General features: G+C 26.2%; 1 protein-coding gene across 3 annotated transcripts in view; it reads left to right on the forward strand.

Annotated features, from left to right (window-relative positions):
• Window positions 1-250: 250 nt before the first annotated feature.
• The window catches only part of LOC132919530 (echinoderm microtubule-associated protein-like 2), a 32,583-nt gene continuing 5,107 nt past the window's right edge, over window positions 251-27,726 (forward strand). Inside the window, exons 1-7 of one of the 3 annotated variants that reach the window (XM_060981201.1) lie at window positions 251-301; window positions 3,328-3,528; window positions 5,331-5,496; window positions 5,555-5,794; window positions 8,458-8,541; window positions 25,093-25,248; window positions 27,056-27,205. In XM_060981201.1, coding sequence (XP_060837184.1) covers window positions 265-301; window positions 3,328-3,528; window positions 5,331-5,496; window positions 5,555-5,794; window positions 8,458-8,541; window positions 25,093-25,248; window positions 27,056-27,205 — 1,034 coding nt within the window. In that variant the 5' untranslated portion in view covers window positions 251-264. Of the gene's footprint in view, window positions 302-3,327; window positions 3,529-5,330; window positions 5,497-5,554; window positions 5,795-8,457; window positions 8,542-14,491; window positions 14,882-25,092; window positions 25,249-27,055; window positions 27,206-27,726 lie in introns of those variants that run through there. The other 2 variants (XM_060981202.1, XM_060981203.1) reach the window with 2 other exon arrangements.

The following is a 27,726-nucleotide window of genomic DNA, read 5'->3' on the forward strand; positions in this document are numbered from 1 at the left end:
TATTAATTACTCAACTATTCGCTCACCCAAAAACACGCAACTATCCTTATTGCGTGTCTTATGCGCATTATTCACGTTTGACATATTCCCCATCAGTCATCACCTAATAGTTTGGTAATTTTTTTTATCTAAAATGAAAAGCCATATACTGTAATTAAAAAGTAAATAATAATTTCTAATGTATTATAATATACATTAATATGATTTAATAAAAACGGCGTTATTGCTGAAAATATAATTATAAAAATAGTTTCAGTTACCGACATGCAGACTGTAACAGCTAAGGTGCAATTGGCTTGGAGTGAGTGTATAATACATTTTTAAAGTCAATATTAACACGTAGAATAACAATAAGTATATATGCATTATCGTTTTTATTTGAATGATGGGCGTAATTCGCTAATGCCTTGATAAATGTTGGGTGTGTATCAAGTTCGTAAAAAAATATAAATTTATGTTTTTCTACTATACTACATATATACGTAGATGTTCATGTATTTACTTAAATAAATTAGTATATGATGTACCTAATACCTATGTAGAATTAGTTTGATGTGTGGACGTGTATGTAGTAAATATATTATAGTTGAAACGATCTAATATTTTGGCTATTAGGTCTAGTAGGGTAGGTATACTTACCTATAAAAAATATATAATATATGGAGTTACATCTTATATTATATGTAAATGTTTATTATGTCCAAGAATCTATCAGTGTATTATAATTGGAAACAACTAAAAAAATAGAAAAATAGTATTTTATTAAGTATATTTTATTTTTCCGAATAGTAAATATATAATATAAATAAATCTTAAATATGTACGTCCAATTGATGCTTCGTGGCACAATAAATAAATTTGACAACAAATGTAAAACTGATTTGTTTTTCACATGATGTGGCCGATGTGGGTAACAATTTACGAGTAATCGTAGAGGCCACTGCCCAGACTATTATTATTTTTAAAGAAATTGTGGTTTACACATAGTGTTTAATTAAATGAGTTTCTCTAGTTTTTAAAAAAATTTAAATATAAGCATGAACGGGATATAAAGGCAAAAAATGTATAATTCACAACAACAGTCTTTTTTAACTTCTATAATTTTCACTAAATAATATCGGTATTCAATTATGAGTTAAAAATATTTTTTGAAAATGTTCTGCACTTCGAATAATTAATAAACCATTTCTATTTAAAAATCAGAAATGTTCATATAGTTTGCTCAAAATTAAATAATTGTTGAGATGGACTTCAATTATCATATTTTAATAAAACGGGTGCATCAATTCACATATTGTGGTAATTTAAAATTTGTAACTCTTTCGGTGTGTGCAATGTGCATAATGCATAAATTAACAAAAATAAAATCGTCTTAAATTGAAACATTAACTACTTGGTAGTAATTGCCAGTTCAGTACCTACTATCTATACTAATTTTATTAAAATTATAAAAAAATGTTTAATTTTAATGTTGAAAATAAATTTTTTGTTGTATCAATAGAAATGTACTCATAAATGCATCTGAGTATGTTGTATTATTGTACTACTGATAATAAATATTGAATTTCTATACCAGATATTCTAAAAAAAAAAAAAAAAACTATAACAAATTATAAGAAACTTCTTATTTTTCTAAGCATAGTTAAAAATTAAAAATTAATCAGGACTTAGCTTTACCAAAATATGTCGTAAATGGTTGTCATTTCAACCTAAGAAAATCTAGTTTTTGGTTTTATATCTGTGTACTGAAACGCTTTAGCAATTTTATTTCTATTTTTTTTAGTTATTCAATGTTATATGTGTTTTTACAACAGTTAATTTTACTCTATTTACGTTTTACCTTGTATTTATAAGAAGGCTTCAATTTTCTATTAAAATTAAATATAAAACTACTCAAGTATATATAAATTATTATTAAGTTTAAAAATTGTATTTAGGAAGAAGAAAAATTAAATAGGTATTTAAAAAATCTTATTGTAGAATAATGTGTATTTTTTAATATTTCATATACGTATCTTTCTATATTTTAATATTACTGATTTTGTTTGGTTAATATTAAAATGATTACTTTATGATGTATATTATATATAATTTGTTGATTATATTTTTAATTATTGCTGTTCATTGTTCAGCTAGTACTCGAGTAGCTTACACTCTAGGGGATTACATTTTAGTAGCATATGTAATAAAAAATAATTACTTCATTTTTATTTTTTAACCATGAATTTACGGGCTTATTTTTACCTATTGAAGATTAAGATCTGTATGTTTATTCCTAAGTCTTGTATTGTAGTAGTTGTTATTTATTTTGTAAAATTTATTGATGAAGTTTGAAATTAGTAAATATTATTTCTAAAATATTAAATTACTATATATGTATAAATATAAATAAAATTGAAATTGAAAATTGAGTAATGCATGAAGAGAATTATAATAGAAAATTATTTTAGTGGTAGAATGTAGACTTTAATGTTTTGTGTTATCTATACTCTATAGTGATTATTTTTGACGAAATTTGCTTAATAATATTTATAAAGAGCAATAACTGTTGTTTTGTTGTAATATTTTGAGATATATTTTTACTTTTTATGTTAATTGTATAGTTTAGCGACAGTGTTTTAATTTAACGCAAAATCCTCATCATTTTCTTTCAATATTTCTTAAAAATAATGTATTACCAAACGATTTTAGTGTTTTTATCCTTGTATTATTTGAATTTATTCTAAAAAGCATCCTACATAACATATAAATGCAACCTTTAATTTAATTTGAAAGAAAAAAGAAACCTGAAACTGTTTTACGTTATACAGTAGAATAATATAGATAATTTGTATTGTATGATATAAAATATAAATATTACTATGTAGTAATATTTATATACCTATAATATGGATTTCTGCCATAACCATAGATTTCAGACGTACCAGCCGATGTCGTTATAACCGATTTATAACGTATTTATATAAGCTAAACATTTTTTTTAAAATAAACCATCACAGCATAAAATCATAAAACTTGTCAAATAATAGTTTGTTTAGATCCTTATTTCACAAGTAAAATTTTAAAATTGTTTTATGTTTAAAAATAACATTTGCATTTTACTTTTATTTTTATTTACGTAAATTATTTGTTAATAGTATGATTGATTACGAATTTATGATTCAATTTAAATTTTAGGTAATGAAACTAACCGTAATATATTTTTTCTTTTTTTATCGTAGTGATATAATTCAATAATGTTTAAGAGTTGTAAATTAATCATGTAAACGTATACCTAAACCTAATATTATCTTAATTATGTTTAAATCAAAACAATTGCTTTTACAGATGACATGATTGAAACGGAAAATGAATCCCTACGTGAACGTGTATGTGACTTAGAAAAGAAAGTTTTAGAACAAGGTGACGAAATAGTATGTCTCCGATCAACGTTAGCCGATGTACTTAGGCGGTTGAACCAATTAGAAGGCAGTCGGACATTGAGTCTCAATACATCGGCTCTGAAGAATGGAAACACTTCTAGGGCAGGTACGTTTGTCACTAATTAGTGTATAAAGTTATTGCGATGGATGATAAATTGCTATTGCTTTGATAGAGAAAGCTTAAAATTATTGTTATTAATATTGAACAAAAATGCCGGGGAACCATCAAAATAAGCTAAGGGAAAGTTTTGCGAGTTTTCAATATAAACTATCTTTTATATAAGGTTAATATATACTTCTTCTATTTAACGAGCATATATTTTAATATTATCAAGTAAAAATTCACTTGGATGATATGCCCTTGATTAAACTATTCAAAGGATAAATAAAAAACTGACCCGTACTATATAATTAATAATTATATTCAAGGCGAAATGTTTTAAGTTTTATTTAAAATATAAATGCTATTTATTCTCATATCCCATAATAAAGGACGACATCTTCTGATGATCTATTTTCATAATTTTGTGTATATTGTTATTTGTTACTAACGTATTGTTTTAGTAGGTTTATCATATTATATCATAGAAATAAAAATTAAACTCAGTGAAACTTTAAAACACCTAATAAGTACATCCATTAAATAATATAAATATAAATATATATTATACTGTATGTGCATTTTTTTTTTAATCATATCATTTTAAATCCATTTTAATCTGAACTTAGTTAAGACTATTAATCATTGTTTATATTAATTCATTAATTGTTGTTTTTTTCAATTTGTGTAAAATAATTGTGTGAATTCTAATTCTAATATATTAAATATTGTACCTTAAATATTATTTTAAAGATTTTATTATTGTTTGTGGAAATAATGAGGTGCATAAAAACTTTGTATAACAAATATTTCATAATAATGACTTGTAAAAAATTTTAATGGTGACATTTTTGTATTTGAGTAATTAGTAATTACCAACAATGGATGTATTTTAAAGTTATTAGAATATAGTAGCTATTTTAAATGGCATACAATTATTGATGAATAATAATTAGTGCATACAAGGTTAATTTGTTAATTATATTATAAATAATATTTTCACTAATCTTTATTTTTAAATAAATCTATTGACGTTTAATAATGTGGTGAATTATGATAATGTAGTGTTAGGTTTTTATAACTACTTTCATTAAATAATTAATTAATTAAGCTGTTGATGTTTGAATAATACTGCTATTTTCTATTTAAATGTTAATAAATTAATGAATTTTCTTTTGACACTATTAATATTTTAAATAACTATTCTGTATCTATAGTATGTTAGTATTATTTTTATATTACTTTGATTTTTTTTATGTTTTTATAAATTATGCTAAATCTAACCTAATCTAGGATATTTTTAAATATGAAACAGTTTCTTTATGAGTATGAATTATCATCTTATGGTTATGGAACAGCTGTATAATAATTACGTATAAATTATAATAATAATTATTGGTTATTATGAGCACAAGTTCGAGATATTATATTATGGAAAATGTTATTTTAAGGAGTTTTAGGTAGTCAATTAAAATGTATATCTGTAAAATATATTGACGACTATTATATTTTTAAGTAGTTCAAAATTAAAGTAATGTTTTAATAATTACAACTTGAAACATCATAATCTAAGATTACAACTTAAATAAATACTATTGATAACGTTTGTAATATTTTAAATATAATTTTCATAAAATAATATAATATAGGTATATTTAAATCACAAATATCTAAATATTTAGCATTCTTAATTCAAAATATTATAATAAGTTCTTAAACCACTATTACAGTATATTAATATTGTTAATTGAAAAATTAAATCAAACTAATTTGTATAATATATTAATTGTTTTTGACTTTTTATTAAGGAAACCATTATGGTGGAAATGGTCATCATTTGATTTCACCAACATTATCACAAAAAGAAGTAACACTTCGATATAGATCTGCAAATGAACACCCTGTATCTGCATTAAGGGATCCAGTTAGAAGAGTCCCTAGTCACAATAACTCACATTCTTCATTACCTCAAAGGTAATATATTGTAAAACTTTTCTCTAGCATTTTCTTGTACTAATTTTTTTTTTTTTAGGAGGGCTGTACATTACCAATCAACTGGTTCATTGCATTCCGACTCGCCTAGTTCAAGTAGTGTATCACCAGTACCTCCAGCATCACCATCCCCTTCACCAACAAGACCTGGTACTGCTCAAAAACCTCAGCGTTCAAGTGGCACAAATTTGTATAATTCAAAGAGATGGAGTAGTACTGGAGATTTTAATCAGGCACAAAATTTTAGTGTTGCACCCCAATCTTCCACCTTAGCTTCCAGGTGAAATAATAGAGATAAATCATATTTATGTGAACATATATGTGTGAATTTGGTTTTTGGTTGTGATTTTTACTTAGTTATTATTGCACTTCTATAATTTTTTACTTTAGTTAAAAAAGTTAATTTTTCATGAAATATGTTCGTTCAACTCTTCAATTAAAAATAACTAACAATAATTATTGTTTCTTTTATTATATTCTTGGTTCATAAAATATTAAAATCAATAGTAAAGTTTTTTAACATGAAAAAAAATGATTGCAAACATATTTATAACCTAAATTAATCTAACCTATAATTTGAAGTACTTGTCCAATTAATGATCAAAAAGATTTAAGTGAGATTGTAAACTTTTAGTAGACCAGAAACTAATTAGTATATTATGTGTATAGTTGAAATTATTATATTATTTAGAATACTTAATGACCATAAAATATGTACAACTTGACTCAAATGAAGTCAAAAAGTTATCAGGACCACGTTCTTTTCATATTTAATTCCCGGACACTTGGTTCACATATTATATATATATATATATATATTGAAGCACATCAATTATTCACTTCTATTTCAATCATACAACTTTGTAGTTATATACTCATAGATTAACAAATAAATGTATTTCAAATTTTCAACAGAATTTCACCATTCATTAAAAGGATACAAATATTGTCTTCATCTTACACATGTTCAACACAGTCAATTTGTGTTCAGTAGAATTAATTTTATATTGTTAATTTTAGCATTAGAGTGAATTTACCTATTACTAGACTTAGAATATTATCCTAGGGTACTTCTAAGATTTTATTAGTATTTTTTAAATTTTAATGTGTGTTATAACTTATAAGTATAAAAACATTAAAATTTTAAAATAAATTAAACTTGCTTAAAAATTAAATTAACAAAAAACCTATGATCCTAAGGCCTACATAATATTCTTACCTTTAAATTTGAAAAATGTCCAAATTGAAAAAAGAACTAACAATATAAAACTAGTTCATTGTTCACTAGTTCCACTGATTTCTTTAAAATTTATATAAACTGAAATGATTGCTTATATAAATAAACTTTTATTTTTATAATTAATTTAGCTATATGAATGAATAGCTAGTTTAAAATTATTAGTAGGTATTGACTTTTTATAAAGGAATCTAAATTGTAGATTTTTTAAATGATTTTTGGTTCGTTTTATAATATTCTCATCTGTTTAAAAATTATTGTTTTCTTTTGATAAGTTTGAGAAACATCATACATCAACATCACTTGTATTAGTGGTCTAACGACTAACGTGATATGTAAAATAACTAATTTTTTTTTACATATTTAAGATTTTAAAATAAATTCTGACAATAGAACATTTTCTACTCTAATATTGTGTAAATCATTGATGTTCAATCTCTATAATCAGTGAGCCACTTTGGTAAATAATTATTTCTTAGCAGAGTAACAATCAGTTGTGTAGCAAGGGTATAGCGAAGTGCCGAAGTATGCCTATACTAGAAGTGCAAATTGTGAAGGGTTACAAAATTCTGCTTTGAAAGTAGTATTTTTATTCTACATTCAAAACGTCAATTTTTTCATTATACATTTTGAAATCCATTTGATTTTGTTTCTTTATACACACTGCTTGTGAATTTAATGATGGAATTATGAAAATAGCATAAGGAAAATCCCAAATTGTTCCATCAGTGTTCCATTAATTATTGTTATTATTACATACATTGCCTTATTAGTACCTACATTATTTATCAATTTTTTTAATTATTAAAAAGGTGTTTTTTCTTAGATTACTAATTGCCAGGGGGGCTAACAAGTCTTCCTACGTGGCTGGTAAAAATTTATATTAAAAAAGTATACAAATAATCACAATTAGGTATATCGCAGAGGTGGCGAAAAGTTTTTATTATAATTGTTATAAGAAATTCAAAGAAACAAATTATACATATTTTAAAAATTATAATTATAAAAAAAAGGTGAACCTATACCTACTTAATAAAATAATATATAATAAATCATAACTTTATTTTTATTCTTAGAAAATATAATATTCTTTGGGCACTTGACCCAAAAAAGGTTTACAACCCCTGGTATATTGTATACATTTTTTCTAGAATTTAGAGTTTAGGGTTGGGCATCATTGGCGTAAATGGTTGGATATTTAACTATGAATATGGCCTCAATATTATCTTTCTCTAGTTAATTATAAATTTATAAGTTTATAACATACAATTTTACTCTTCAGATTTAATTAGTTTAATACCAATAACACTAAATTAAAAAAATTAAATATTTATTAAAGGATATATGTTTGCAATTATTTTCCATTTATTATTGTACCTTGGTATGTACAAAATTTATTTGAAATAAAAATATCTATCTAACTGTATAACAAATAACTCATTATTATAACTTATTATATTATCATTCTTTACAAGATAAATTTGTGGTAATTTTGAATGAAATTTTAATTTTTTTTTAAATAAATGTTAAATTTATTAATAAGTAAGTAATAAAAATTAAAAGAGTATAAAAATTAAAAAAAATAATTATTGATGTATTCAGTACTCAACCAGTATATATTTTTATCCCTTAAATTTTCAATATTTATAAGTAGTATTAATGTTTGTGTTTGTTTTTGCATGTTGTGTGAATTTGTAACATTGTAGACTTGGCACAAAGTCGTTGCTTAATTTGAATTTGCGATCACAACCACAACAAAATCATAACCATCATTATCATCAAAAGCACGGGTAAGCAATTGTTTGAAATTTATTTTTGTTAAAAAAGGTTTTGGTGAAGGGATTATGTTCTAACAAAACAAAATGGATATTATTGTTTTATATTTTATAATTTACAATAATAAAGTAATAGGGTAAAATATTGAAACTTTTTAATACTTGTGTTTTGAATAAGTTTTTATAAGTAAAGAACAATGTTGAGTTAACATTTGCTCGGATAAAGTGTTATCTTATAATAGTGGTACAGAGGTAAATATTTCGCATATTATTATTTAGGTATCTTTGCAATGAGGATAGCCTTGTTATTAAATTATTATTTATTTTGTGTAATCTGACATTTTAATTTGGTTAAGCTATTATTGATATATACATTATTTGTGTAGTAGTGAATATCACAAAAATCTATCAATGAATTTGAAATGACTATGAATATTAAATTTACTAGTGTTTTTAACCAATGTCATATACTCATATTAGTCATAGAATTAAAGCGGAACTATGGAATGTTTTATTGAACAACCTACTATTAAAAAATGAGTTGGGTATCTAAACTCAATTGTTTTTAATTGAGTAATCAAATTCACTAGTAATGAAAGAATAGCCAGTATTAGATGCTTATAATTTATAAACTGTAATCACATTTTATTATTACCTTATGTAGATATAGGTAATTCAAATTTTAAATGTGTTTAAAAACAATTAAATTAATAATTACCCAAGTTAAAAAATGTTTTAATACAATTAATTCTAAATCAAACAATTATATTTATAAAACAAATGATTTTGAATTAAAATTATGATAATAGTTATAATAAAAAAATCAATAAAGTCTGCTGGTTAAATATTAGGTTTTGAGTTAACATCGTCATAATAACAAGTGTGTTCAATTTAAATTAATATATTATTATTATTATTGATTAATTAGTTAATGTATTAGTGTGAATAGTTTCATGATATACTCAAAAAATTAATTGTTTATAGACGTGGCATAGGTATTGGTATGTTTCAAGTTTCTTTATTTAAGAATTTTTTAACAATTACAGAATAACAAAAATTATTTGATGATAATTCTTTCTTTTTTTAAATATGTATAGGAATAAATTTATTAGATGATCATATGTTATAAGTTGTAAGAAGAATTTATCTCTCTAATTGATTTATTCAGAACCATTTAGTTAGTCTTCTATTAAAGATTTAGATATTATTCTCAACTGATATTTCTTTTTTGAACATATGTAATTAATTAATTAATGAAGTAAAGTGTTGTTAGGGTTTATCAGGTGACAATGTTGCAGGCACTATGTCTAAAAATGTTATATTGCTTATTCAAAATTTGAACCTAATGTATCTGTCTATATTCTATATCTTAAAATCAATTTCAAATTGATTAAATTAAATTTTTAAATATTATACACTCTTGTTTCTTAATATACCCATCTTATAGGTTTTTGGATGTATTTCTTTACTAAGGAACTTGCTTTGAAAATAGGCTAACACTCGCTCTTCTTCAGAATGTCTCGTCATATGTTTTTGATAATGTTAAACATCATTGTTAGGTATTTATCCAAAAATCTTAGGGGAATATAGTCTATATTTCTGGTTAGTTGCAACTTTTTACATCAGATCAGTTACAATATTATCTTTTATATGAATCATTTCACTCTCCAATTACTCATATACTTCACAACTTTTAATGGGTCTAAAAGTCGAATATCTTAGATTTGTAATATTCTTGATTTTTGTATCAATTTTGATGATGAATCTAAACTTCGGAATTTATATTTAAATTTTGACTTTTGAGTAATAAATTGTATTCTTAGATATAAGTAGGTAATTTTCAGGGATCAAGTGAATAAATATCCATAACTATTTATGTTTGAACTATAACAAAAAAATAAGATCGTTCTTGTCAAAAACTAGTTGTTTTTTCTTAAATTTACTATTTTTAACCCTCACATTTAGATTCATTGGGCTATTAGAAACCAAATTCATTGTTAAAAATTCAAGTACTTTATACACATACACACCAAATAAAAAAAAACCATGTCTTTGCAACCATTCACTCATTATTTTGCTCAAAATCTAAAATTTTTGACTATTCCATAAAAAAAACATGTTTAATGCAATACATTTGTTTTGAATAACCAATTTATAGTTGACTAGCTGTCCACGTGTACTTCTTTGCCGTACAAAATTAATTTGTGTTAAATTTTATGTAACACGAGGTTAAGTCATACCTATTTTTGATTTTCTCATATCTAGTGTATAGCCGTTAGATATTGATGATTTATTGATATTTCCGATATATAAACGTAACATAGCTGTCTCGATCAGAAAATATAATAAATGTTTATTGATAATGAAAATAATTGACAAAATATTGTAATTACATCTTTAAAGATATGGATAAGCACAATATGTTATTTTGGTTGTATAGTTTAGGAGATAATTTATCTATTTTACCTATTTCTATCTAATTACCTATGATCAGCGCACGCATCATCTCGTTTTTCTCGGAATTGATTAACAATTATTATTAATCATAATCAAATATAGCCTATGTCACCCAGGAATAATGTAGTTTACTACTGGTGAAAGAATTTTCAAAATCGGTACAGTAGTTCCAGAGATTACTTTCACAAACTTACAAGCTTTTCCTCTTCATAATATTATTAATATAAATTAAAAATTTGAAAAAATAAATATCATAATTAAGTTAAAAGATAGAATGTTCAGAGCATAATAGTTAAGCTTATAGATCTACTGTGAGAAATTTTAAGGAAAATATGGGTACCATCTGGTTGGCATTGAAAACTGTAGATTTATTTTTTGACTTAATTTTTCAAAATTGAATTTACCTAGAATAATTATATGCCTATATAATATATGATATTTTATACAGTTATATTAATGAGTTATATACTAATAAACTATAATATTATTATCATAATAATATTATGTAATTATAAAGACTACGACATTAGTTTTTCAAGTATACAAGAACATAATATTATAATACGTGTGCAATTAGCAGTAGATATTGTTAAATACATCAGATATCTAGACACCTATTGAAATATTATATTTTATACAGATACATATATAATACATTTTATTAAAAACTAGATTAATAATATAATTTTTAATTATTCATATAAAAGTTTGGATAATCTATTAATGTAATATATTATATATATGAGAATTTTGATTATTTTTAATATTGTTTTAATGCGGTTTTATGATTATTTAATTATTTAAAATATCAGATGTATAAAAAGTTTTAAATATTTATATTTTTTTATCTGAAAACCACACAAAAAATATTATTTCGTGTGAACTCCGATAACATTTTAAATTTAGATTAATTTTAAGTTTCACATATTAAATTCAATATAATTTTCCCGAACTCTATGAATATATGACAAAATACACAAGAATATTTTGAAACACAACATTTTCAGCGTCACAATTTTAGTAAAAAAATAAATAAATATCTTCTGAAGTTTCATATTTTTCAATTAGTCTTATGATCATAGATTACACGTATAAATAATAAGCAATATTGCTCCCTTCTCCAAACTACAGACCATTTAATAATTACATAATAATTAATATGAAATTAGAGCTAGTTATAACCATTAACCATGAGGGTGTAAACTAGTGATGGGTCGAACTCTGATTTTTTAAATCGAACCGAACTTGAACCGAACTTTAAATTATTTTTTCGAACTCGAACCGAACCGAACCTTCATATTTTCTACCGAAACGAACCTAGAATCATTTTAAGTCAAACTCGAACTCGAACTCAATATTTTTTATCATTATTATTATAAATGATACATAAGGTGCCTGTTACAGTTTATAACTTTCTATCGTCAATAATCTAATTATTTCTAAAAAATGATTATCAAATTTTATTTTTTTTAAGTAAATTTTGAAGAATTGTACAAATATTTGGTCTCTGAACTATCGTGGTCAGTAAGTCAGGTTCGACAAATATTTTCAAGTTCGATTTTCGAACAGTAAAAGATGTTTGATAGTTCGGTTCGAATTTTTTTCGTGCTGAGTTCGAATTTCGAATCGAACCGAACATCAAGGGTTCGGTTCGGTTCGGTTCGAGATTCGAACAGTTCGACCCATCACTAGTGTAAACACTACCTCAAATAAAATTTTGATTATGCTAATATCATATCCACCAGTAAGTCATGTGTATATAATTAAATGTTTTTAAAATACGTAAATCTAATTTGAATATTATTAATATCAATATTATATCTGAATGAAATTAAAGTGTTGTCTATTGGTAAATATTTCAATTCCATTTACCTAGCAGTAAACAATTATTGAAATAGTTTATATAAAGTTCTTAAGTTAATCGTTAATCTTAGATATATTATAAATATTACTATCTTTGAGATATATTATATATCAATATATTATTATGTATTGGCATATTGTATAAGTTATAGGTTAAGCCGAAGGTCTCAGTGTGGCCTAGTATTGTTGTTTCTAAGGAAAAAGTATTATAAATACAGAAAAATAAAACGTTATAAAAACAAATTATTAAAAAAATATAACTTTAATAAATGATATCGATAATATAAATTAGGATAATTCGTTTTTTGTATAATATGTGGTTTTTAAATACTTTTGATGTTTGATACTACTAAATTTTGAGAAGACAATACCCCGTACACGCAATATTAGGTACATATAAGTACATATATAACATACCAAATTTTACGTTTTAAACAATTTAAACCTTTTTCAAAATAGAAATCCGTTCTACTTCGTTGTTTTTAACATAACTGTGGATTGATGTATTAAATTTATAAAAGAAAATATTATTTAGGAACTTTTAGGATTTTTAGTAATTTTAATTTTGAAATAAGTTATTAATATATTATAAAAAACCTACGTAGGACCCTGTATAATAATTTTACTTTTAAATTTTATAATAAATCACTCTTACATTAAACTATTATACTAATTACTAACATGGATTCTTATTTATTTTAGTTGATTTTTTAAAGTTTATAAAGTACCTATTTTTATATTTAAAGCATATTGCTTATCACTATCAGTTGTATATTATACTTATATAATAGGTAGGTAGATTATTATTTATTTTTATGTTAATTATTTTTTATAATATTACTTTTAGTGTACATTTTAATTATTTTATTTAGTACAATTATTATTATTATGTAAAAAAAGTGCGTAACATTTTTAAAATCACTCATCCACGAACTGAATCGACTGAATAATTGTATTTTGTATCACGTATTTATATCTGATTTATATTAACTATTAACACATTTACTTTACACCTAAACATAATATAATTTACCAATATAATATAAAGGTTTAATTTTATGTATTAAAGTAGATATTTCTATTTTCATACATTTTAAGATAATTAATTAAATTAACTATACTTACATTATTCGCTTAACCGGTAACTTTGTTAACTATTTATAACTTATTTTCACTTACCTAAATAAATAGTTTACATTTTTATTAGACGGTTTTATAGCAGTACCTATTATAGTTATTGTAATAATTTGCAGATTTCTTTAATTGGTCTTTTATGTGCATTCATAGATAATCTAAAACCGTGTTCACATTTTTATATTATTGATTAATGATTATAATAATAATATATAAATATATAATTATATTATATATTATATTATTGTTAATTGTTATACTTTTTTCGTTTGAAAATATAATTTTTGGCTTTATTAAAGCTATTACTTTGGCCTTGTACGTTGGAAATTTTAAAGTTGATTAATTTCAATAATAAATTGTGTGTTGTTTGTGAGTGATAGAGTAGGGCAGATTTATCAGAGGAGATGCGCATTCTAGTAGCGATTACAGAAAACCGCAATTCGTAGACAAGGACGGGTGTCGCGTAATATCGTGTATATATAAAGGCGTTCATTTGACGCCACTGACATAATTGTTATTCGTCTCGTTCCGGCAGTGCAGGTTTTTCGTACGACCATCGCACACGTCCATCGTCCATATTATACTTTTCCGATTGCAATTATTCAAGTTCTTCATTTATCTATAATTATTTTTGTTTGATATATTTTAATATATTTCATTCGGTGACAAGTTATTGTCGAGTTTTAAAAACAATGCCTTCTGATAATAAGAGTAATAGCAAGCCGACAGCTGCAGATAATAAAAGTAGTAGTAAGACGACAACTGCAGAAAATAAGAGTGGTAGTAAGACGACGACTGCAGAAAATAAGAGTGGTAGTAAGACGACGACTGTAGATAATAAGAGTGGTAGTAAAACGACGACTGCAGCGGTTACTAAGAGTAAGACGACGACTGCAGATAAGTATGTGCTTTATATGTTACTTTAATCGTTATAGTGATATAAATTGGCTTTTATATTTAACAGATTTAACAGGTAAACCGGGCCCTCTGTGTGATATTATCATCCACTTTGTATATAATACTTTAATGATATTATTATATTTTAAGTAAAATAATGAATTATTATTTGATTGCTCGGTCAAAAAATATAAGTTAAAAATATTCGGTACCTATACTCGTGTCACAGGGCTGTATAAATAGTTTTTTTTATATTACTTATAACTTATAAGTATTAGGTGTAATGTATACATAGACACATAGTGTGTAAACTGTAAAATATAAATACAACTATTTTCGATTGCCTATTATTTTAGTGTTGATATGTATTTTATGGTTAGGATTTATTTGGTATTATTTTTACTGTTTTAAAATAAAATAAAACATATTAATTGTGTTCAGTACAGTTGATGTACAAACATAAATATGTATAAGCTATAGGGAGAATTTATATTTAAAGAAGTTACTAGGGGAGTGTTATTTAACACAAAGCCTAACTTAATCTTTCCACGTGGGGAAAAAATGTTTTATAATAAATTCTATAATTACATAAAAACGATTTGAAAAAAAAAATTAGTTAATTGATTTAATTTATACATTATATTATAATATATATTTATATTTATAGAACTTGTAACTAAATCATAATTGCAATTATAATATTATTTAACACTACTCATTTAACGTTCTGCATTTTAAATGATTATAATAACTTAAATAACTACGACCAAATTAAATAGCAAAATAAAGTTGTACATTTAAATTTAAACTATTGACTTCTATGAACATATAATTTAAAAAAATTTTCTTAACTAATCATCAATAGTTTATTTCAACCATAAAATTATTTCACATTAAATTTAATGCTATTTGCAATATTAAAATAGTTGTGTATAGAACATAAAGTTTAGTACGCTTAAAGAAGACTTTAATATTCAAACACATTAAAAGCAGTATAATACTTATAGGTGGCCAATATATTATTCATAATTTTTGTAATTAGAGTGATTAATGTATTAAACAAAAATAATGTCACCCATTAATTAAAAAAAATAAATGTCAAACAATAATAGGTATGTTTCAAACACATTTTGAGATGCACCATGAAATAATAATAGTAGTTTTGCATGTTGAAGTCAAACAAAACTATTCGTGAGTTTTAGACTTTTAGTTAACAATTACGATTAATTGCAAATTTTTCGTTCTATAAATATTTTATTTCAGATATTTAGTTTAATGAAAACTTTTTATTCAAAATATTGGTGTTCTGTAATTATTATGTAAGCTATAAATTGTTTTCCATGGTAATTGGAATTATAATATTTATTCAATCAACTATATTTTTCTTTATTCATTCGTTTAAATCTGTGAATATTTAAATCCTATTTGTCATGAAGAGGCAGTGGCTTGTTATATTATTTGCAGTGTTTAAATTTACATGGTCAGAACTAATCTACTCTATGTATAATATAAGTTCTGTACCTTCACTTGATAAGTTATGCGGTTTGTCTCGGGTCCAAATCGCAGCCGCGCAGCAAAGGTATAGCATGATTTGATTTTCATATGATAAGATATACATATATACAACATAATTTTATCTTGTGGCCAATTAATAGTATATGTATAATTTATTATAGGTGTAGGTACTTATATTTATTAGGAATTTTTATTCAAAATAAGCTTATAAATTAAAAGATATTCAATCAATTCATTTGTGCCACATAATGATCATTAAACATAAAAAAAAACAGAATTCATCAGAACAAATGCCTATTTTTTTTTTCTTAAAATACTAATTTATATATAATACTACCTCAAATTAAAATAATATCAATTATATAATGTTATGCTGATTTTTCATTTTATTTTCTATACAGTATAGTACCTATAATTATTAAAATAAAAAATGACGTCTTTGTGAATAAAATATGACAATACAATTACTTACGTAATAGATTTTAATCTTCTCAATATTGTTTCTATATTATATAGGTTTTCTATTAGATGTTAGTCGATTTAAATTTAATAAAGCTCTATTAAAGTTAATCGTGGTGTTCGATAAAATACCTATTTCGACATATTATTTTTATCGATCGTCGTACATAGATGGTATCTTTAATGTATAATACCTTATAACCTATACGTTTCATACACTATTGTTTTCTTTCACTATTATTTTACTATATTTCTGTATGTATATTATATACTTTCACAGGGAGTATTTCTTTGTCGCCCAATACAATAGCCGAATCTAGATAATATTTATTAGTAGTACGTATAAAAGAGATCCCGAATTTCTAAAAACTAAATCCGATTGAATTAAAATACTTCGGCCACAAGTTCTACATTTGTATTTCATAAAGAAAAAACAATTTGTGGAAGTTTATTATTTATTTAAGCTCCAAAAGAAACGTCTAAAACGAAATAAACTGTAATTAGATGTACTCATACTCGATACCAGTTTACAAGTGGTAGACTAAATACATAATTATTTTATAATAAATAGATACACATTTGCCATTCTTTTCATCTGTGTGTCCAAATTAGGTCTGGATTAAAAAAATTACGGTGTCCGTTATATAGCTATTTATAGCCTTTTATAAAAATATGTTTTTGATATTTAATTTACACTTATAAATTCATAATTTAATCAGTAGGTATATGTATAAAATCCCATCGTTATATTCATGTTTAATAAATAATAAAATAATATTTCTAACTTATTATGGACATGCTATTATAATTATTATAAAACAATAAAAATTTAATTTAGGTACACGGGATTAATTTTATTTTAAATCTGTATATTTTATAATTAATGTAAAACCGTATAGGCGCGAGTATATCTCGTTGTTTAGTGTGGTCTAACTGATGTAAACAACTTAACAACAATTTAGACACGACTACACAATTTCATAATATAGGTTAGGTACAATACGTGTATTATAATTTATAATCTACATATTATAGTACCGCCTATACCGTAATCGTGTACTCTTGTACTTAATCCAACCAAAAATTAAAAGATTTTCAATTTGATTTGTTTATATAACTATATAATATATATATATATATATATATATATATATATATATATATATATATATATATACCTAAAGTTAAAGTCTATAAATCCGTGTTCGATGGCGGTTCTGTAACCTACGCTGCTTATCCGGGTCCGTGTGACACTTATCCGTGTGTGCCAACAGCTATATCGTAAAACACGGATCGTCGTCCTCGTCCTCGTCGCCGCCACCGAAGCAACCGCCAATTGACGTGTTGGCTGCTTGTTCGGGCAATCAGTGCTTTGAGCGGCAACGCGAGCTGATCGACTGTCTGATGTACGAGACGACCGCGAGCCAGAGCCTGGACGAACAGCTGGTGTTGGATGAGCGGTCGCTAGCCGGCCAGCTGGTCGCGGCAGTGGACAGTAAGGAACGGTCGACGGCCAAGCTGTTCGACCTGGCCAATCGGATGGACGCGGCGTTCTGCGAGTATCGCGAGTCGGTGATGGCGGCTGAGACGGCGTCCCACGCGTTGGCTGAACAGCGGGACGTCGTCCACGATGGCCAAGCAAAAGTGGAAAACTTAAGCAGTCGGCTGGCGGAAGCCAAGACGTCGGTGGCAGCTTACGTTCAGCTTAAGCATGACTCAGGCGATTTCAGCGTGTACGCTAACGGATGTGTGCTTGAGAAAAACGAGCACAGTACCCGAAGCGGTGGCGTCAGTGGCGTCGCGTGTGCGGCCGTCGCTAGTGCGATGACGAGGCCTGCATCTGTAGCGTTCAAGACGCCGCAGTCGTCGCAGCCACCGCGACCGCCCCCGCTTTCATCGTAATTTCCACGCGTGTTAGCAAGACTACTTTAAAATTAATATTTTTGCTAGTTTTTTGAATGAAACTTATATTTATTAACGCGGCACCGGTTTAGTATTGTTGTAACATTGATTTTGCTATAGTCAAGTCGGTTTATCCGTCGAAGTAAAACTATTAAATCTTAATTGTTTTCTTGTTTCTGAAATATCTGAGATTAAATGTTATAAATCTTATAGTTTAGTTTAGTAAAAAGACATAAATAAATTTAGTACTATTAAAATAGGCAGGTTTGTGAAGAGTGATATATATTTCCGATTTCGTAAAATGTTTTCAGTGGCGTATATTCATAAACAAGTGTCCACCGAAGTTAGGATTTACAGATCTTTTGAGCGAGGTGCTATTTCTTAAACTTGTCATGATGTCTATTATTATACCATAGAACAAAATGAAAGGGACATTACACACAGCTACGCCACCGATTATATTATTTTTTATTAAGGTCAAAAAAGAAAAATAACCGATTTCAAAATTGATTTTGTATGATTTGTATATGATTTCACTTTTTTCTCATAAGTTAAAATTAATAAATATCATTAATATCTGAATATCACATACAAACTCAACTTTTTTCAATCATTAAAGTTTTTTCTTTAAATTATATATTTAATTTGTAAATTATAATTTTATAGCAATTTCCAATAGTTATTGGCCTTATCGATAAAGATACTCTACCTTTCATTCTGCTTTTTTTTACTAAATAATTAAGATTTTTTGTCAATAAATATTTTTTAGTTACGTATTATTATTAATTAAATATAATGAATGGTATTATTCATTGCAAAGACTATTACATAATACTGTAACTGTTAATCTATGTAGGTATACATTCCTTAGCTTAGAAAAGTGGCATTTAAAATGTATCATTATTCATTAGTACTACGTTCCTATTCGTATATATTTTAATTTCGATGAGGTCACAGATAAGTTTTTCTGATGATTTCCCGAGCTTAAAAATTATATATATTATTATATTATACATAATAATTATAATTATATCTGAGTATAAACCGATAGTTATTTACGTATAAACAATAAAATATTTTATACAAATATATTATATTCAACATGTATTTTATTAAATAATTATTTTTTTATCATTATCATAAGCGCAGTACTAAGTGTGTAAAAATGGGAAAGAAAATATGAGCATACCTACTTAGTTATATTTTAATGATAAAATCGGAAACCAACTAACCTAGTAGACTTTCAGTAGTGGGGGTACATTCCAAATTTGAACGAGTTTAATATATTCAGCTCACTGTAATAAAGTATTTATTTTTAAACAAGAACTACAGTTTATAGGCAACTCCCTAATACATAGGTAATATAGGCTCATCGTACTATGTATAGGTAGGTATTCTTTTCCGACGGGACACGAAATGCATGTTATGAATTCTCGAAGTAGCTCAATTATTAATTCAAAATGAAAAGTATTGATTTTTAACTTTTTTCACTTTGGTTATTTTAATTATATATATTATTATCATATATATAGCTATAATTTTTTTTTTTTTAATGTACCGCATAATAGATATTATATTCCATTTTAACGTGCATAGTATGGCACTTATACGATTTAAACAGATAATTCGCTACGTGCTTTAATAATATTTAGAGCATAATTATGTATTTTTACAATTTTACTGTATTACTGTAACTGTTATGGTATTGTGTTATGTTTGTTTAGACATTTTAAACGGTGACTAGTAGGGTAATAATTATTTTTTATAATTTATTTAGATAGTAAATTATTATGCTAAATATGCTATATTATATATGTATTAGTCACAATTTTGGCGATAATTTTTTTACAGATTACCTTTGCCCTTCATCAATTATTGAAAATACCATAAATATAGGTTAACGATAACAATCTGCATTTTAAATGTAAAATCGATAAATAACGCGTAATTTAAGTGAAAAAAACTTGTATGGCGTAAAACTATAATTTAAAATATATATAATATATAAATTAAAAAAAAAAAATGTAATATCTTCATAGTATACTACGTCATTCACGTCATATCATCGACATTTTATTTTCAAATATAATGATATCATACAATTAAGAAAACGCTTGACTTAACGTGGTAGTAGTACTTATATAAGTAAAGACAACGCGTACCCTTAACGTCATAAGATATGCTTTATTAATGACAACTCGCTGGAGGTTTACATAATTTGGTTATCGTGTTGGGAATTATTGTTACTTATACTTAGATAATACTTTTGTAAACATATCTATACTTGTGTAGTTAATCGATGTCTGCTATAATATAATAAAAGTTGTAGTGATTAACGTTTTTAAGTACAAAATTACAAATCTATCAAATTTCTGAATTTTGAATACCTGAATTTGTTTTTTTCTTTCATGTCCTCTCTCCTAGGCGTAAAAACGTGTTAGTTCCAATTTCTATTTCTGCTCAAAACATCGAAGACCGTTTAAATACTATACTAACTATACCATACGTTTGTACGATACTATTATGATGAATTTTCGCTATTATAACGAACGCGACGTGTGAATAATACTTTCGAAATTCAATCTCGTTTTGGCGGGATACACATGCAGGACGAAAAATACCTGTTCCAAAAACAAACAAGTTGAACCGACTTTACATTTATTATCTTCACTAGATCAATCAGTATACATTTGGCACAGAACACGTCTACATTTCTATGTTCCGCGTGTATTAGATAGAGACAGAAAGAGTCGGTATCAAATCCCCTCAAACAAACTTGTTTGTTGTTGTATAATAGTGTCCTATACATTCAATGTTTTATAACTTACAATATTAAACCACGACTGCCAATGACCGTTTGCTAAATATATGAACAATTTAAATTTGGTTTATTTCATGGAAATTATATAACGTATAATATACCTAATACCGGTCTAAACAAACTGATTTGTGACGTAGAAAAAAAATCTTGATCCTTGCTTCCAACGCGTAATGGATTTTAGCTAAATTTCTCGTAAAATCGCCTAATTTATCGAATAAAAATAAATGTATAATCTACGATATTGATAAATATAAGTCTCTATAAGTATTGAAAGACAGAGTTTATGGTTTACGGGTGAATTCCAATTTTTATGCGGTGAAACATGTTGTATGATCAACATTCAGAGTTTTTAAGCTGTTCCCCGCAGACAGGTACATGCAGTTCTGCTTGAAAGTACTGCAGTTTCATATATACAGTCAAATCGTTTATAGTTGGGAATCATCGGGCGAAGATCTATCTGTCCCCATTATCCGATCGTCCCAATAAACCTATTACTATAAAACATTTTTTTCGGGACTGCTTATTTGTCGGTTGTCCTCATTATGCGATGTCCCAATATTAAGCGGATCGATTCTGCTGTATACTTATACATCTTTAACAACACATATAATAAAGAATATGTGACTGCCGAGGACCACCCTTCGGTGGAATTAAATGAATTCATTACCGTTTTCTTTCCTATCGACACGTCAAAGCTGCACCTCACACAAATCACAGTATTGTATTATTATATTGCATATTATAATGTATGTTAATTGTCACTGATAGCGTTCGACCGCGGTGGTTTCGACCTCCTACCGATGATCAATAGGATCAAATAATATGTTTTATTTGAAATATTTCATTGTGTGCAATACAATTAATAACCAACTCCGATGACCATGAAACTTGAAGTGCCGTGAATCCACACCCCATTTCGGGCGTTTTCTGAGTTTCCTCTTACTATACGGTTCCTAGTTCCGATAATTCGCAATCGATCTCGCAAATTAAAAATTTACCAACAATTTTTCACGACTTTTCTATGCAAAATTAATCACTATAAATCGTACTCAGTTCATTTTCCTAATTAGAACAATTTAAACCTGTCTTCTATTTGTAGGTAAGGTTTTATACTCATAGTTAATGAATGAAATCCATCTCGTTTCAACTTGCAAGCTATACCCTTTGTAACATACTTCTTGTTTATATAGACTTATTTCGTTTTACACATTCATATTAGCATGATAATTACTGTGGTCGATAAATATTCAAGTTTCAGGAAAACATATACTTTTTCATTTTGTTTCTATATAATACCTATTACCTACTTTTGTAAATTTATTTTTAAAGGATTTTCAAATTATCAAATTCTTTAATAACAATAATTACATAATAAATAATATATAATATTATACAGGGTGTAATAGAAAGATATTAATATTTTTTAATTCAAAAATATGATTATAATACAAAAAAAAACTATACCTATAAACAGATGTTATTATTATAGTTATTACTTATTATTTAGTATTGCACATGTCAGCTATTTCGGTTACACCCTAAGTATGGGAATTTTTTCAGAGGAATAAATTTTACAATTAGCTTTTAGTACTAATACCTATATTTGTCCTGACCAAAAACAGCTTATAATAGTATAATAATAGACATTTATGATTTTCTTTTTTTTCGCTTACTAATAGCGGTAGACACTGTTATTTGTGTTTGGATAGTTAGTTGTATGTATAACTTATCCAACTCCATATAGTTGTATGCATACAATAAGCGACGGGGACTTTTTATAGCCATTGCTCGGACTAACCTCGAGGCGTTTTCGCGGCCTATTTAAAATGATTTGAAGTTTGAACTATGAACGCCGTACCTACCATAAATTAAACACATATTGTAGAAATCACGAAGACGTCCATTATAACAACATAGACACGATTTTAGTGTTGTGGGAGGAGAAGACAAAGCCTGTTTTGTATATTCTATCTTGTCTTCTATTTATTTTATTATTGTTCCGTTTTACTGCACAGTGCGCACAATTACAGTAGATTAAATATAAATACAACGAAACGTATAACGACATATTGCTGTAAATTATAATTATTTTTCGAAACTCGGAACCATAGTAAAGGTTAGTGGTTACCAGGTAAACCTCTGCGTAAATTATAAATCATAATATAGTTTATGTAGATACTATAAACATAAAGTTCGGCATATTATAATTATATTCTGTGATAAACGTCAAAGTTACTTAGTCATCACAGCATTAATAAGTTGTTTAAAATACATTTTTTTATCCGATGATTTCCCAGGTACGATAAGAAAATCGTATAAATTGAACTCTTAAATATTATGAATAAGTAAATTATTTTTATATTTGGCCGATGATAACTGTACTCACATAGTCACATGTATAAAGATAAAATACGAGGTGTCGAGGTACCGATATATTTTTGTGTTAATTATTATTAGCCAAGTCAAGTCGAGTTAAAGGAGTTTGCGCATTATTTGATTATTATTTATATAAACCATTAAAATCCCTTTATAGATAGTAGTAATTATTATTTCTGGTTGTGGAGGGAGACGACTCGTACACGTCACTTGAAGGACGACGCGTGATATACACAACCGGACCGGACGGCGAAACCGATTTCAGTCGTTAGCAGTCCGGCTGACCGTTCGTTTCTCCACGCCCTCTTCAGTTTTTGTCGTGTCTCGTGTTTGTGTCAATTATCTGATCATTATATTATATACTGTGCGCCCTACGTATAAAGTAATTCAGTGTGTAGGAAAAAATGCCACTCCACCGTACTGACTCTAAAAGGTTTATATACATAACATATTTTATTTTTAAGATTAATAACTTCCTCGCAAGAGAGGGGATATACAATAATATATGTGCAATATACACGTTAAACACATTCTGTGCTCGTCACTTTAACTAAGATACATCATTATAATGCACAAATTCGGTGTATATATGTATGCATATAATTATATTAACATAGTAGGTTTACCGTTACGAGATAATTTGTATTTTGTATATTAATATTGTATATTTTAATGACGGTGACTGGCGAGCTACATGAGCATTCAGTGGTACACGTAACACGTGATTCGGATGACTTGTCCGGTTTTGTTGCAGAAGTCTGGTTAGGCTGGGTCTCTGTCAAATCCCTTCTGTGCTCGCATTACATATACATAGTTTTTAATTGTACTTACTAGTACAACTTATATTTATGCAAATTTCGTTGTTTTTCGTTTACCTATCTATTTATATAGTCATCAAACAATGGTATTTACAAAAAAATGTATCATTGTTTAGGACGAATTAAATTAGTATATAATATGAAGTATATTATTTCCTGACTTCCTAAACATCACCCATCCCCTTATTTATTTAAGTACGACAATTTGATTGCTCGATTGTTTGTTTATTTGTTCGTTTGTTCATTCGAGTATTTAATAAGTATATAATATATGTATAATAATAATAATAATAATAACGATAATTGTGTGTTTGTTTTTTGCAGTACACGTGATGCTACGTATAATGAAGAAGAGGGCAGCGTACGGATGTTCCTCCGCGGACGTCCCATCAACCTGTACGCACCGACTGCTGAGATCGCGACCTACGACATCACCAAAGTGGCCACCGCTCCTTCGTCCAAGTTAAAACTCGATTGGGTGTATCCTTTTTTGCTGAATTAGATTAGCTTATAAATAATGTACAAAAGAATTATATGTATTATAATACGTATAATATAGGTATTGGAAAACTATTTTTTTTTATGTATAGGTAATATACAAATATTAAATAGATAGTTATGATGCTACATTTTATCAAATTTATTTATGGTTTTAAACGACGATTTAATATTTTGAAACAAACATTTTTTCAGAGAATTTCGATTAACCTTTATTACCTAAATATATATTATTGTAATATGATGTTTTTTTTGTGAGACTTTGGTAGACAAAATATAGGTATTCCTTGATTTTTCTGCTAATTACGATCCTAATTACCTAGATATTTGCAATATTGAGTTTATCGTGTTAGAATTATACTAATCCGTGTGCAATTAACCTGCAGTTATAATTACTTCAAACAAAATTACACCGTTTTCTATTTCAAACGTTCATTACTTTTAATAGTTAATAATGACACGTTGTGCCGTTGGTATTATAATCGTCATACATTTTTGCGCTGTAAATTAAAAGATAATAAGTATATTAATTTACTTATTCACGAAATACGGTATGTTTATGCATATACTTATCCAACTACAATTTTGAACTCTGTACAAATAAATACAATAAAATACGTTTGCGTTCTAAAAATCATTTAAAATATGCCAACAAATAATCATTATTTTATCTTTATTACATCAATTTTGTTTGTTTATAGTAAATCAACACATATTAAATTGCACCGTCATTAATCATTCGTTAATTATTGATAAAATATTAAAGTCCATTTGAGATAACTGTTATTCTATAGACAAGATAATGATAACTCAGCATTATTGCTCTAAAAAAATAATACAAAATATTTATGAAATTTTATAAAAAATAGTTAACAATTTAAATTTAAAAAAAAATAAAAATGTCATTTGTATGTTTTGGTAATAGAAAAACAATATAAAAATTAAATAAATAATATAGCTTTTTAATTAAAAAAAAAATATAGAGACGATAAAAATAGCGATTTTAAAATGAAATTATCTGTTGGTAAACACTGATCACTATGTGTTTCTATAATATCGGGGGTATTCTACCTCTAATTCCGGCAAAAAAAGAAATGTCTGTAAAAAATCCTTTTTTTTTTTTATAATTAAGCACTTAACATTTTAGTACTATTATTTTTTTAAATAAAAGAATCTTTAAAAGAATAATACAAATTTATATAATATACATTCTTTAAATATAATAAGTAATTCAGTTTAGTTTACGAGTTACGAGTAGTATATACTATATATAGCATTGTTAAATAAAAATAATTATTATAAATTTGGTCCATGAAGAGTGTAATGTACAAATACTTTACGATTTATACTAAATATATTATTTAACTTAAAATAAATTAAATACTCGATAAATTAATGGTTTAAGACTTCGTGGTAGGTACTTATTAATCCTGCAACAAAAATATTCGATTTTCCATTAAATTCAAAATTTTTACCTATTGCAGGGGGTTCCAATTTTGGTAACACATTCAAAGGAATAAATAACTGGTGTTAACCATTAATAATCATCAAGCTAAAATACATTTATGTACCCGAGCACCGTATTATTATTACCTTTTCGAAAAATACTGTATAATTAATAATTTAGGACAGTGAGTTTATGTGCTTTTACTGTTGGTATATTAAATATTACAAAGATTTTCATATTAAATTATTAAATACCAAAAAACTATGAAAATGTACTAGTAATTATTACGTGCATTTGACTGAGAATATAACTGCTGTTTTCCTTAATCGTTCAACTCTACAGTTATGGGTATAGAGGAAAAGACTGCCGTTCCAACTTATACTTGTTGCCTACCGGTGAAATGGTATACTTCGTAGCCTCCGTTGCTGTACTGTACAACGTCGAAGAACAAAGCCAGAGACATTATTTGGGACACACTGACGATATCAAATGGTAATACCACGGTGGTTTGCAGTTCTTCTTTACTGACCATAAATTATTTACCGGGGGCGGTGGTTAAGGTTTTCGTGCACGCGATGCATCGGTTTCAAAGGGTTGCAAAATAGATTTCTGTTTTAGAAAAAAAATAATTTGTATCCTTTTCGTTTTGTTCAATTTGTGGAAATAGTTGAAAAAAAAACATTTCAAACGAAATACAAGACTATATTTTATTGAACTTTTTTTTAATACGAACTAAAATATATTTGTTATGCTATAATAAAAGAATAATTTTATAATGTGTAGGTATTCAAATATTTTCCCTTTTTTGTTCTATTTTCAGTACAATATTCTTGTTTTTTCTTACAATATCGGTCTTATTTTATTTTCCGTTGATTCATAAATACAATTTTATGTCTTATCAGCTTCTTATTTCTGTTTTTTTGGTCGTATTACAGACTATAGTCGATAGTATTATTTAATACACCCTGAATTCATCTCGTGACTCGCGATGTTATAAGTAGATAGTAACTTAA

The sequence above is a fragment of the Rhopalosiphum padi genome, chromosome 2, assembly GCF_020882245.1.
Source record: "Rhopalosiphum padi isolate XX-2018 chromosome 2, ASM2088224v1, whole genome shotgun sequence".
NCBI classification, from domain to species: domain Eukaryota; kingdom Metazoa; phylum Arthropoda; class Insecta; order Hemiptera; family Aphididae; genus Rhopalosiphum; species Rhopalosiphum padi.